Source organism: Mobula birostris, chromosome 1, assembly GCF_030028105.1.
Source record: "Mobula birostris isolate sMobBir1 chromosome 1, sMobBir1.hap1, whole genome shotgun sequence".
Taxonomy (NCBI): domain Eukaryota; kingdom Metazoa; phylum Chordata; class Chondrichthyes; order Myliobatiformes; family Myliobatidae; genus Mobula; species Mobula birostris.
Window position 1 is genome coordinate 239,381,443 of NC_092370.1, and position 13,808 is coordinate 239,395,250.

General features: G+C 44.0%; 1 protein-coding gene across 4 annotated transcripts in view; it reads left to right on the forward strand.

The window, feature by feature from the left end:
• Positions 1-968: 968 nt before the first annotated feature.
• bcl11ba (BCL11 transcription factor B a) overlaps positions 969-13,808 on the forward strand; it is a 195,897-nt gene continuing 183,057 nt past the window's right edge. For 3 of the 4 annotated variants that reach the window (XR_011888067.1, XM_072274330.1, XM_072274343.1), the window contains exons 1-2: positions 971-1,770; positions 6,816-7,154. Coding sequence is in view for 3 of the 4 variants with exons in the window: in XM_072274330.1 (XP_072130431.1) it covers positions 1,716-1,770; positions 6,816-7,154 (394 nt within the window). In the remaining variant the exon portion in view is untranslated. Of the gene's footprint in view, positions 1,771-6,815; positions 7,155-13,808 lie in introns of all 4 variants that reach the window. The other variant, XM_072274352.1, reaches the window with a different exon arrangement.

Genomic DNA, 13,808 nt, shown 5'->3' on the forward strand with positions numbered 1-13,808 from the left:
TTTCACAGAAAAATAAATACATTGGAATCTGATCACAGTTCCCGCGCCGCTTTGGGGCGGAATTATGCGCAAGGCTTGATCGCGGCTGAACGAATGCTCTCACTACTTGCCTTATGCTCCTTAAGAATAACATTTCGCTGGGGGGGGGGGGTGATTGCACTTAAAAAAAACCAGAGATTTCAGTAAGTGGTTGATATTTCATCTGTGCCCATTCCAAAGGGATGAACAGGGAGTCAATGTCACAGGGGCAGGAAGATGTCGAAGTGCCCCCACGTTATATGTGGCTTATTTCTTAAGACGGGTAATAACAAGATACGTCAAACATTGAAATAAGCAGTTGCTGCCAACTCTACAATACTCAGATCAGCCCGAATGCATTCATAACGCGTGAGTCAGTGTCAGTACAATACGCTCCGTCGCCAGTAGTAAACGGTGCAATTGCGTCTCCTTAAGAGACTGGGAACATCGCAATAAGTAGCTTCTCAGGTTAACCCGTGTGTGCGTGTGTTCAGAATAGCAGATGGATGAATACCTTCCAGCATTCCCCCACCCCCGCCGCTCTTTAAGTAGTCACACCTAATAGAAATAGACTATTAAAAAAAATAAAACACAGGAAGAATTATTAGATGGCATTCGCCTCGCACGCCGCTGGGGCGAGAGAGTCCACCTTAACTTTCAGAATACAACGGCGATTAATGTAAAGTTAGCAGTCAATTGAAAGCGGTGTTTGTGGTCAGACCCGAAACCCATTTTCTTAATGGAGCTTGCAACAAAGTTTCCAGTAAACGCAAAATAAAAATAAGGCATTTATTCCACATCTCCCCCTCCCTTTCCAAAAATGAATGTTTTGAAATACAAAGAGTGTTGATGCAAACATATCTTTGCATCAGGTCCCGCCTGTGTTTGTTGTGAGAGAGCGAGTGAGCGGGAGAGAGAGAGAGAGAGAGAGAGAGAGAGAGAGAGAGAGAGAGAGAGAGACAGACAGAGAGAGAGAGAGACAGAGAGAGACAGAGAGAGTGAGTGAGTGTGAGTGAGAGAGAGAGAGAGGGAGAGCGTGTGTGCATGAGAGAGAGAGAAAGAGAGAGACTGTGTGTTAATGTGTGTGTGGGAGATTGTATGTGAGAGGGAGAAAGATTTTGTGTGTGTGTGTGAGAAAGAGAGAGAGTGTCTGTGTGTGTGTGTGGGAGAGAGAGATGGAGATGGAGAGAGAGACGATTGAGTGAGTGAGTGAATGAGAGGCTCGCTGTCTACAGTGTGATGCCTCTGCCAGTAGTAGCCCTCATTGAGCTGGCGGCCAATTCACCGCCTTGACGTTCAAGTTCGCGGGCGCGTCACGTCCGCACTTGAACTTGAATGTGTTTGTGTGTGTGTGTGTGTGTGTGTGTGTATGTGTGTGTGTGTGTGTGTGTGTGTGTGTGTGTGTGTGTGTGTGTGTGTGTGTGTGTGTGTTTGCTGCTGTAATGTGTATATGTGTGTAATGTGTGTGTGGTAGCAGCTCCCTCCCTCTCTCCCTCTCTCTCTCACTCTCTCTCTCTCTCACTCTCTCTCTCTCTCTCACTCTCTCTCTCTCTCTCTCTCTCTCTTTCTGACGGCTATCCCACAATCCATCTCCATCCGCCATCTTTGCATTATTTCCAATTTATTTTCTGTCAGGGGCTGTGATGAAGATATTTTTCTCTGGAGTCGCCGTCTTTCCGCTCCAGATGTGACCGACTATGTCTCGCCGCAAGCAAGGCAACCCTCAGCATTTAAGTAAAAGGGAATTTTCGCGTAAGTAACAAAAAACCCCACATAGACGAAAGAAATCTACCTCATTGCAAAATAAAATAGATTTATTTTAATAATATGCATATATTTAAATAATATTTCAGCCTGTAGATATTGTTATTTGGGGTTGCTTCTCTTTTAAAGGGAAATTTAAGGTGCAGTTGCACACTTTGCCTCTAATAGTCAGGATGACAACAAAACATTCAGAGTTTTAATTCTGCAGAGTTAGTTTTTAAATCGATTTGAAGGAAATTAATTGCGCTTTAATATATTTCAGAAAGATTTTTTAGAAATATGTAATCTTTTTATGCCTTCGGAGCTTTGTATGCGGATCTTTGTGTGTAGCAACTGGATGTCGCTTTGCAATTTTTGTTTTTAGTTACAATTTTTCCCTCTCCCCCGTGTTTTTATAATTTGTAATTTTGCTGAAAACAACCCCCTCCAAAAAAAAAAGTTTGTGCAATTGAGAGTTGGAGCTATCCTTTTTGCATGGATCATTGTGCGGGTGCCCGCTTTTCCGTTGTACTGTTTATTTTTGTAGCTTTTTTTTTGGGAGGGTGTTTTAAAAAAAAAGAAAATGTTTGAAAACTTGCAAGTGGCGCGTGAGCGGGGCTGCCCAGCGCGAGACAGTGGATGGAACGCGGCGATCGCAACGTTCGAAACGTGGCCAAATAAGGAGAAAGTCGGAATATTTATGATTTTTATTCTGCTAAAATTTAAATAAATATATTCTTCTCCCTCCCCGAAAAAGAAATAGCATAAATCCACTTCGCTGCGGAGGCAGCCGGCGAGGTAACCCCTCCAAACAAGCGATCTGTTTCTTATTGTTAGCCTGAAATTCTGGAGATTATAATTTTCCTCTCCCAAAAATAATTGCGATTGCATTTCTTCTTTCCAACCAAAAATGTTTCTTATTTTTGCTGCTGGTTGTATGCGTCTCCGTGCTGAGGTTGGAATCTCATTTATTTTTTTGTTGAGGATCGGTTGCATTTTTTTTGCAAACTGGATAAAGGTAAATGTATTTAGATACGATTGGAGAATGCTTCTTGTTTGTAGATATTAAAAATGCTTGAATGGAAGCACTGTTTAAATAGGGGATAAATCCAAGACGTTCTGCTATTTATTGTGTGCATTTTTCACTAAAAGAATATAGAATAGTCGCTCTTGCTGTACGCTTCCGTCTTTATGCTGTTATAAAGCGCAGACTTCTTATTTGAGAGCTCAGTAACTCGCTGTAAAGGTAGACGAGTCTGAGGCTTTGCAATTCTTAATTTTCTTTTGACAGCGCGATGTTTTGCTGGGGAGGGGGAGATAGGGAGGAAAATTAAGAATTTGTCCCTCGAAAACGATTCCGGCCCTATTCAGCGAATGCATTTCAGCGATAAATAAACGATTTGGAAATCGGAAGCCACGTTTTCCCCGCTCTAAGTTTCATTTATTTAAATGCACATTTGTGGGATTAGCTATTTCTCTACCCCCCTCCCCCCCCCCCCGCCCAAACTTGCTCTTCCCTCGTTGTCAATGCCGAGCTCGGGAATACCAGAAGGAATCTGGCGCTCTCCCTCCTTTTCCAATACCTTTCGCCCGTGACAGAGATTTGCAGTACCCTGCCGCTGTAGTTTGAGCCCATTTGCTCAGTGTATTTGCGACCTGCAACTTGCATCGGTGCTTCCGAGCACCGCGGACCCCGAGCACTGTGATTCGTGCGGAGTGCAGTGCAAAGGGTGCTTTACCGATTGAATCTTTCCCTTTTCACCCTGCCGCTTTGTCGGAGACTCTGAGTGCAGCGTGTGTGCTTCGGGGAGGGTGGGGTTGGGGGGGTGTTGAAGAATTGGAAATATTTTAAATACGGGTTCCAGTGTGCAAGGTGTGTGTTTTTTGCACGAGTTTATACTTTGCAATAGAAACGTGTTTTTTTTAATGAATACAACGTGAAAGCATCCTGCGCGCGGTCTGGCGGGGAAGGTTACTGAACGGCTGCGGAGATGGAGCATTAGACATTGAACTTGGGCTTGCACCAGGTCTGAGCTGGACTCCTGCCTGTCTTTGTTTTTGCATAAAGAGCTGGGGGGTTGGGGCAGAGTGTGCGCGTTAGCAAGTCTAAAATTTCCATTTTTAAAAATAACAACAATCGGGGGCCTTCGCCCACAATTTATGATGCATCCCTTTTTTTTGCCGAAACAAATCCTAAACAGAACAGGATGATCAAGATTTTCGATCTTAGATCGGGTTTTAGACAGTTGCAATTCTATCTATTAAACTTTGTCCAGGGCTCTAACTTAAAGCGCGTGTCCCGCGCTGGGGATCGGCAGCGACGCGCGGCTACCGCTAAGGGGCGCTCCAAGTCAACTCATCACTGTGTTAAAGCTCCTTCTGATCCATTGACCAGGGCTGTTACCTGTCTTACCATCAGACATAAATAATGCACCCTCTACATCTATACTACACTCCGCCGTTGGATTTATTTTCAAAGCAACATACTCTTTTCATATTTTTATTCAGAAAAAGACTACCTGTTTTTGCATTTTGCCTGCTGTTAGCATACAGCAGCAACCTCTGAAACATAATGCTAGTTCTGTTAAACCAAAACACTCTCTTCAGAGGAACTTGGCTCATTCCAGACAGGGGTTATAATTAAAATAATGGATTGAAACGTTCCCAAGAAATATGTTGGTATTGTTTTTATTCTTATTTGAATTAATTTCAAAGGTTTTCAGCACCTGATAATGAATATGGAAGAGCGTAACTGTCGTTCTGTTTGAAAAAAAGATCTCTGTGTGTGGTGGGCAGAGAAATATTTGTCGTATTTACAGAGATACTTTGTGTTGCTTTACTGATGTGGTTTTGTTTTTAATTGTACATTATCTGTGCGAAGGAGAAATCTTTTGACTGTGGTAAAAATGTGAATTTCTCTTCAGTGCTGGTGAGGAATTAAGGCAGGAAGGGATTGTGTTCTTGTTTGGTTGGCTCCAGAGAGGATCAGATCCCAGGCCAGTGATGAGTAGGAAGCAATCAGGGTGCCCTTCCACATCTCAGCCTTCCGTCACTGGTTTTCGTGCTTATAAAACCCAGAATATAACAAAAGGTGCCTTAAGCAAGTTATTTAGAAATAAATTAATGCAGAGAGGATACACTTCAGCAGTTGTACACACGTCAATGAGTAGGTTAGATGAATATCATCATTTTCTTCCAAAAGTGACAGCAGATGTGGGAATTGATTAATGATAGAACAGCCACCAAGAGTATATTTGCCATTTTTTCGAGTCTTCTGATATTAAATATCATAGATTTTATTTTGCGTATGAAATGCAGAATATTTTTATTGAGTTGGTGTCACCACTGTGCGTTGTAGTGTGCATATGTAAAATATATGTCACTGGCCTAGATTTATACAAAAGCTCCCCCCTCCACACACACACACACAGACGTATTATTTAGCAGAAAATAAATACGACTTCTCGGGTCTCACAAATCTGTTTGTAGCTGCAGTTCTGTTGGAGGCTTTTGGTGCCGATTAATAAGCCTTGAAAGATCTGTTTAAGTCCTTTCAAGTGACGGAGAAACGAAATTGTACCCATAAAATAATGAGGCTTCCTGTAATTCGGTGACAGCGCAAGTTGTTGAACTTTGAGGGAGTGTCTGTGCAGAGCAGTACAATGTTATACTCTTGTCGCTACAGTGGCTGGGGAGGCAGATGAATCAGAATATTCCTCGTCATGCTTTTGTTTCCCAATCTCGCGCTTTTCCTCCATTTCTCCCTATCGTTCTCACTCTCTCTTTTCTGCTCCTCCCATCCCCCCCACACCCCTGTTGTACCCTGTTCATGTAGAAACGTGCTTGTACATATTTTGTCACAAACACAACCTAATAAAATTATTTTTTATTAAAACCTGCTGATGGTTAGGAAGTAGAAGCAGTGCCACGAAAGGGTCTTGCACGCCACCACTTGTGACGCTTTCCCTGTTAAAAATGGCATCCTTTGCCCTCTTATGTGGAATTGAGAAAATCTTAGACTGGGTCGATATTTCGGCAGCCGTCCCCTCCTCTGCACTTGAGGATTTACAGCCTGTTGGCTGTCTGTGAATCTACACATAGTCCTGAAGCAAATTGGGGAGGGTAGTGATGTACATGCCTGACCCTCCCCCTCCTACCTGCTTCCCCTCCCAAAGAATAATTACCCAGCCAATCATCGCGGACTGTGTAAATTAACAAACAAGAGGAGTGAACCCAAATTGGGGCATAAAATGACACTGAATTAGGCAGGAAGTTGGGGCGGCATATTATCCAGATTTATGATTATTCAGCGACATTGTTCAAGATCAGGCCTTTGCACTTCAGGCTTTGTTTTTGGCGGATTTCCGCTGAAGCATAGATCATCCAGCAGAAAAGAAAAATATCTGCACAACCCTTCACTCAGATTGCCGACTGTAAAGTGCAGGTAAAGGCAAGGAAAAGGGGACGCCTCCTGCCTTGTGCCTCTCCCTGCCTAGCAGTCCCGCAGGATTTCAAATAAGATATATATATTTTTAAATCTTCTGTTTGGCTGGGATGTATCAGCAGCTGATGTGGTGGCTGTGCCAATTTTTTGGCTTAATCGAAAATAATTTATCTATGCAAATGCATAAAGCATATTTTCTTTATATAGAGAGACACATTCATAGTGATACACACTAGTAAAAATTCTTTATTAAGTCTGGGTTATATCTATATCAACATATGTTACATTAGAATGGTTTTCCCCACATAGATTCAAAAAATTGCGATGCCTCATCTGCACAGGCAGAAATATAATCTGCTTGTGACATTCAAATAAATTTAATGTTTAATAGAATTGCATTCTTTCATAAATGAAGAGAGACACACAAACTACATTAACAGTATAGTATGCAACATGTGTGAATATTATAATTATTTATAATAATTATGGGTTATATCATTGGGTTTTATGTTTTCCTATTATGTTAATGGGCCGAGTTGTGAGGTGACTTTATCTAAAAGATGGCTCTCCTTTCTTCCCCATTCTCTCTGTCTGGTCCCACACGAAACAGAGGCTAACCATGTGGAGGCAGCAAGCACAGACGAGGAGGATGCGTCCATGGCAGGCCCCGCTGGCGGAGACCACGACCTGCTGACCTGCGGCCAGTGCCAGGCTCACTTCCCACTGGCCGATATCCTCATCTTCATCGAGCACAAGAGGAAGCAGTGCAGCGCGGCGGCTGGCTGCTTTGACAAGGCAGTGGATAAACGCAGTCCCTCGCCTCCTCACCCGGAGCCCAGGAGGGTGTCTGAACCCGTCGAGATTGGCATCCAAGTCACCCCAGAGGAAGATGACCGGCTGCTAACGCCCACGAAAGGAATTTGCCCCAAGCAGGAAAACCTTGCAGGAGGTAGTGTGTCAAATACCCCTCAGTGAGCTGATAATTGGCCTCTTTCCTTATGTGTGTGTGTGCGTGCGTGTGTGTGTGTGTGTGCGCATGCGTGTGTGAGTGTGCGCGCGTGTGTGTGTGTGTGTGTGTGTGTGTGTGTGCGCGCATGCGTGCTGTTGTACTCTGTGATGTGAGTGCAGCCACGACAATACCACGTCACTGTTGAGAGATCAAGTCAGAGTTTGGTTAAAAGTTTCCCTAAGGTTTTCTTCAAACTACCACCTTGTGAGTGATCCACTCTCGATATAACATGGAGGGGTGGTAGAGGGTAAAAAGCACCTGTGCACAAACTGCTCTGGGACTCTCCCATCGTTACTGTGTGTAGCACACGTCACCTGTACGTACACATCCTAGCTTGCGCGCGCACACGCACGCATTTTCTTCACAAATTGGGCAACCTGCCCTCCCGATACCTTTGTGTGCTTTTATTATAAGCATTACTGTTTTAGTTATGATTCCACACTGTTGCTCCAGAAAGTGTCTGGGAGGTATTGACCCTGCTGACTATAATGTTAAGAAAAGAGGTTGCTTTAATCATGAATAGTGCTGATATTTTACTCTCTTGTTTTGGAAACGGTGTTCTGGAATATTGTGCAAGATACCTGCTTTAATTGTGTTGGCTAGTTTTATGTCTTTGGAGGAAAATCACCTTCCTCTTGTCACCCTGACTCGGTGAAGAGTAGGAACTGATTTTTGTTGAAGGGTAACGATCTCATTTTGTGCCTGGATTCTACAAGGGACTTTGTTCCCTGATTTCTAGAAAGGAGTCCTTTACCTTTTGCCCAGGAAGTCAGTTTTGCCTAACCCAGAAGGAAGACTTACCTTTATTCAACAAAAGAACCCATGCAGGCAAAATGAAAGTTAAGGGCGGAGGCAGCGTGGTTTGGATTTCCTTGTTGACGTTGTTTATAGGGGCTGATTTTTATAGTGCACATGTGTGTGTGTGTTTTAATTCACTGCTTATTCGTGTAGGGGTTACTCAGCTGTATGGAAACCTATCTAAACAAATACTAAGTTGTGTAATGGGTTGAATGAAATCATGTCTGCATTAAAAACAATGCTCTTCCAAGATTGGAGTTTGGATGAACCGAGGAAGCCGAATGTGGACATTCTGGCAGTTTTCCCTGTAGTGGTATCCTGACCTGCTATTCCCTCGTGATGACTGGGTGCAAATCTCAGAACCCCTTTCTCCCCCGCAGACTTCACCAGAGGGTCTCTTGTGGTTCAGGTTGATGGCTCCGCACCATCTACCCGAGGGTATTCCGAGTCTGAATGCTTGGCTTGTACCTGTCCCAGCAGGCGTACTGATAGCATCTGAGAAGCATATTCTTTAAATTGTCCCATGACGGCGAGTGAGATTTGGGAGAGTTGCTGGCTTCATGCTGTTGGGTTGTTTGATCAGCATCTGGCATTTCCTCAGAGTTTCTGTGGGTGTATCTGTGTTTATCTGTGCATGTGTGCGTGTGTATGTATGTGCACATGCTTGCACGCACACCTATCCGTGTGCATGAAATCAGGGTTTGTATATTTTCTGTCCGGTGTGCAGCTTAACCGTAAATCTCCAGAATAAGCGTTTGCAGTGCATTTCTGTAATCTCTTAATGTAATTTTAAAAAACATTATTGCTGACGCTGGCGTTCTTTTGGAATCAGAATCAGTTTTAATATCATTGGTGTGTGTCATAAAAACGAAGTAAACATAGTGGATTTCCATTAATGGGACACATCAGGGACCAGTGCATTTTGACCCAATTAAGCGGCTACCCTAATTAGCTGATGTTTCATGGAAATAGCTAAAAGGTATATATAAGGCAACCTGAAAAACAAATTATGCATTTAATTAAAGTACAGAACAAATTAGAACATTACTAATACTGTTGCAGGGCCATAAAACTGTATTAGTTCCTAATATTTATCGACGGAGAAATTCATCCACGTTGCGTTCTTTTGACTGTAAATGAACAAAATCAGTGCAAACACCCAGTGCAGAGGATTGACTTCATACAGTGCTCTCGGTGATTTCATCCTCCAAATCTTCATTTTTCTTCAAGATGATTATTCATACCTTAAAATTCTTCATAGTTCTTAACTTGTTGAAGTAGTGAAATCGTTTCATGTTCACTCCCAGACGTTTCTGACATCTCCAAGCCTGAATGCTTGAAACCGCAGTGAGCAGAACAGCTCCAAATTGTCTTTCTGTTAGTTTCTCACTATCGATGACAGAAATCACTGCTTTTTTACGCACAGGTGCATGCAACTGTCGTCATTTAAAACTGTTTGCTCAAGCATGGTGTTGGCATCTAATGGCCACACAAGTGCGCGTGACTGACACTAGTTAGAACCCGTTCAGCAACAGTCTCCTGCCCCATTTAAGTGGCATAGTGTTTCAAATAAACAAAGGATACCCCGGCAATTCTCTTGGATTTGTTTTTGTTCGTAAAGAGTTGTCCCAAGAATTCAGAAAGTCGTTTTAAGAAGAGAGAGAGAGAAAATGAATTAACCAATGACCCAATTAACCAGAATCCATTGTATATAAAATTTAAACAAGTAATGCAAAAAGAGAGAAAAAATAGTGAAGTAATGTACATGGCTTCATTGTTTTTATAAATAGGTTTAAAAGCTTTAGTATTAAGAGAACTGTTTTATTTTAGCATTTAAAATTTTTCAGGATGTAAATGACTTGGAAGAAAATGTTGAAGAATTCAGTTTTGTTTCGGTGATTGTCCATGTGGTGAAATGGCTTTTGAACCTGTGAATTTGCATGTAGAGAAATGGAATTTGAGGTGATGTCGAGAGAGGTGGAGGTGGAGGATCATTGTTTATTGGTTTTGATCGGTAGTCGGCCGTGTGAAGGAATGCAGCAGCTGCTTTCACCCCACCGGTCCGCCCCGGTGTCCCGACAGTCTGCTGGCACTTTGAGGTGTGCTTTGTGGATGTGCCTCAGGTAGAGTGAGGATTTCGACTCTCACAGCACCCACGTTCTCTCCCCCCCCCAACACACAGGCTCCAACATTCTCTTTCTTTGCATTCCTCTCTCCACCCACAGTCCAGCCTGCAACCCTGTCTCCTGTATATTCACTCCCTTTCTTGTTCTTGCACCTTCCCCCTCCCATGTACCTACCCTCACTCAGTGTGTTGAAATAAGAGGCTGTCCTTCGCTGGTGTCTTCTTCCTCTCTCTTGCTATCTCTCCCCTTTCTTTCCCGTCTCTCTCTCCTCCATCCCTTTCCCTCCCTACCCCGTCTCCCTCCCCCCCTCTCCCCCCTTTTGCTTTCTCTTCCCCCTCTCAATCTCTCTTCCATCTTTCTCCCTCTCTTTCTCCCCTTCCTCCCTTCTCTCTTTCCCCCTCTCTCCCCTCGCTCCACGTTCCACCGAGCCAAATCCCAAATGTTGGTAAAGCCTTGCGTAGAAAACTTCGAACTGGTACTGTTTTGTTTGTAGTGAGGTGGAGGAAAATATTTCAGCAGAGCGGTGGAAGTGTGCCGGTGTCATATTGTTTGCACTGCTGCCCCGGTGCCTGCCTCCACCGGGTGCCCTCGGCTGCCCGTTTACAGATTCTTCGCCGAGATCTCCAGCGTCCCTGGTGTGTGCTCTCTGCACTGATCCCCAACCCGCTCCTGTCCTGTGCACACAAACACGGGCACGTCCTCAAAACACTTCCACAAACGCGCGCACACACATCAACGCGCGTTTTCTTGCAGGCAGTTACAGGAGAAATAAAAGGAATACAATAGATTTAATGAAAATCTATACAGAAACAAAGACTGACAAACAGCAATGTGCAAAAGACGACAAATTGCGCAGCCTCGCTGAAGCCGGTCGGGAGCCCGTGGCTGAGGCTCTCTCCCAAGTCTGATGTGTGTTACTCGTCTTTGCAATTCGCGGTAGACATGTGAATGTGAAGCTAAAGTGAATGTAAAGAAGAGAATGTAGAACTTGGTCGTTTGGAGCTGCAGATATGCACGATAGCCGGAGTCACCGCTGCCCCAGTCCCGACAATCTCTAGACTCAGGCACTCTCGAGTGAAGCTGGGCTTCAATTCCCTGTCTCAACATCAAAGTTTATTTATACAGGAAGCCCGAGATATAACACCAGGTGGGAAAGAGACCCGATTAAAGGAGATGTGTGCATAGATATTGGAGGAAAAAAATATTGCCTGAGTTTATGTGAGTTCGTGCGCACCTCTGTGTGTAGCTACATATTTCAATGTTTGTGTGGGTGTTTGCATGTGCCCGTATGTGTGTGTGTGTGTGAGAGAGAGAGAGTGTGTGTGCGCGAATCTGTGCATGTCTGCATACATGCATGCGATATCTGTGTATGAGTGTGTGTGCGTGCGTGCATGTATCTGCGTTAGTGTGTGCATGTGTGTGTATGATTTTCTCCTGTTTTTCACTCCCTCAGGGCTACCCTCCTGTTCCCCCTTCTTTCGGGAGTGACTTGCCACCTCGTTATTTAATCACCCGATTTAACTCTTTTCTCGTGTCCGGTTCCCGAGAAGAGATCAAATGCTGAGGAAGGTGATGATTGGTTGCGGGAGAGGGGATCCGCCAATAGTATAAGCTCTCATGAAAAACTGTGAAGCATTCTATAATGTATAACTGAAAGCCAAAAGTGGTTACTGATGATGAAGCATTCAGCAATGCAGCTTCAGTCTAGTTACATATCCTGTAAATTCTCAAATTTTAGGTCTTTTTTCTTGTTTTGTGGCCTGTGTTTACCATAGACCTGAAATGACAAATTTATTTGCTTTCAGACTGGGAAGGGAGGGGGCAGAAGCCAGAATAAGAATGTGGGGGAGGGGAAGGTGTAAAGAGGGTGGGAGGGGTAGAATTTACCAGCAGTTAGAGTAATCTTATCCATGCCATCAGTCCCCAGACAGACTATGAGGTGTTGCTCCTCCAAAATGCATTACACGTCACTGTGGCTGTAGAGGAGACTATGGTGAGAGATGCCAGAGTGGGAATGGGAAGTCGAATTGAAATGAGTAGTGGCAGGGAGAGCTGCTTGTGGCGGACAGAGCAAGAGTGCTGGAGAAACTGGCCTCCCAGCCTGTGCTGGCCCTCACCAACGTAGAGGAGGCTGGATAGATGACCCCAACACTCACAGGCGAAGTGCCGCCTCACCCTGAAGGACTGGTTATTCCCCTCCATAGACGCTGCCTGATTTTGTGTGTGTGTGTGTTGTTCTAGATTTCTAGCATCCGCAGAATCACTTGTGTGTGTTTTTTTTGGTTTATATTTGTATTGCTTCTGATATATTTAAAGGAGTGTTTGGAATAATCGCATGGGGATGCGACTTTTATGTATTTTTTGTTCTGTTTCAGTCACCCTGCTTTAGGAAAGTTGTCACTTAGCTGGAAAGAGTGCAGAGGAGATTTAGACAGATATTGCTGGGACTGAGCTACACAGAGGTTGATCGGATTGGGACTGTTCTCACTGGAGTGTAGGGAATGGGTGTAATTTTAAGGATGTGTATAAAATCACAAGAAGTGTGGATAGGTGATTGCTCATAGTATTTTTCCCATGGTTGGCGAATCAAGAACTAGAGAGCACAGATTTAAGGTGCAAGGGGAGAGATTTAACAGGAACCTGAGGGGAAACCTTTTCACCCAGAGGATTCAAAGTAAAATTATCATCAAAGTACATATATGTCACCATATACAACCCAGAGATTTGTTTTCTTACAAGCATTCACAATAGAACAAAGAAATATAATAGATTTAATGAAAAACTGCACACAAAGACTGACAAACAACCAATGTGCAAAGCACAAACTCTGCAAATATAATAATAAATAAATCAATGAATGAAACTGAGAATATGAGCTGTAGAGTCCGTGAAATTGAGTCCATAAGTTATGGAACACACATAAAAGTTGCTGGTGCAGGCAGCATCTCTAGGAAGAGGTACAGTTGACGTTTCGGGCTGGGACCCTTCGTCAGGACTTATAACCATAAGTTATGGAATCAGTTCTGTGCTGGGGTGAGTGAAGTTATCCCCCCTCTGGTTTGGGAGCCCGATGGTAATAACTGTTCCTGAACTTGATGGTGTGGGACCGAAAGCTCCTGGAGCCCCTTCCCGACAGCGGCAGAGGGTGACCAGTGTATGGAATGAACTGGCAGAGGAAGTAGTTGAGACAGGTACAGTATATTATGGACACTTCAAATTGGACAGGTATAGGTTTAGAGCAGGGGGTTCCCAGCCTTTTTTATGCCATGGACCCCTACCATTAACTAAGGCGTCTGTGGAGCCCAGGTTGGGAACCCCTGGTTTATAGCGATATGGGCCAAAGGCAGGCTTAGCTAGGAATGTTGGTTGGCGTGGAGCAGATGAGCCAAACGGTCTGTTCCTGTGCTGTAGAATTTCATATACGGGAGAAATTATAAATAATTGTATAGGATACTGTGTGGTTGAGCCTTGGTGCTGAAGAGCTGAGGGCCGCTGAGCTTTCAGACCGAGAATGCTGGTTGCGGCCAGGCTGCCGTGCTTGTATGGGGGAGCTTGGGATTCCCACCTCTCGGGAAGCTGCTGTAGGCCCTTGTAGGCGTGAATTGTTTTGAGAGACTTACTCAGAAAGAGCATGTTGTTTGGGTATTGTTTTTCCGATCTCCACATTTCC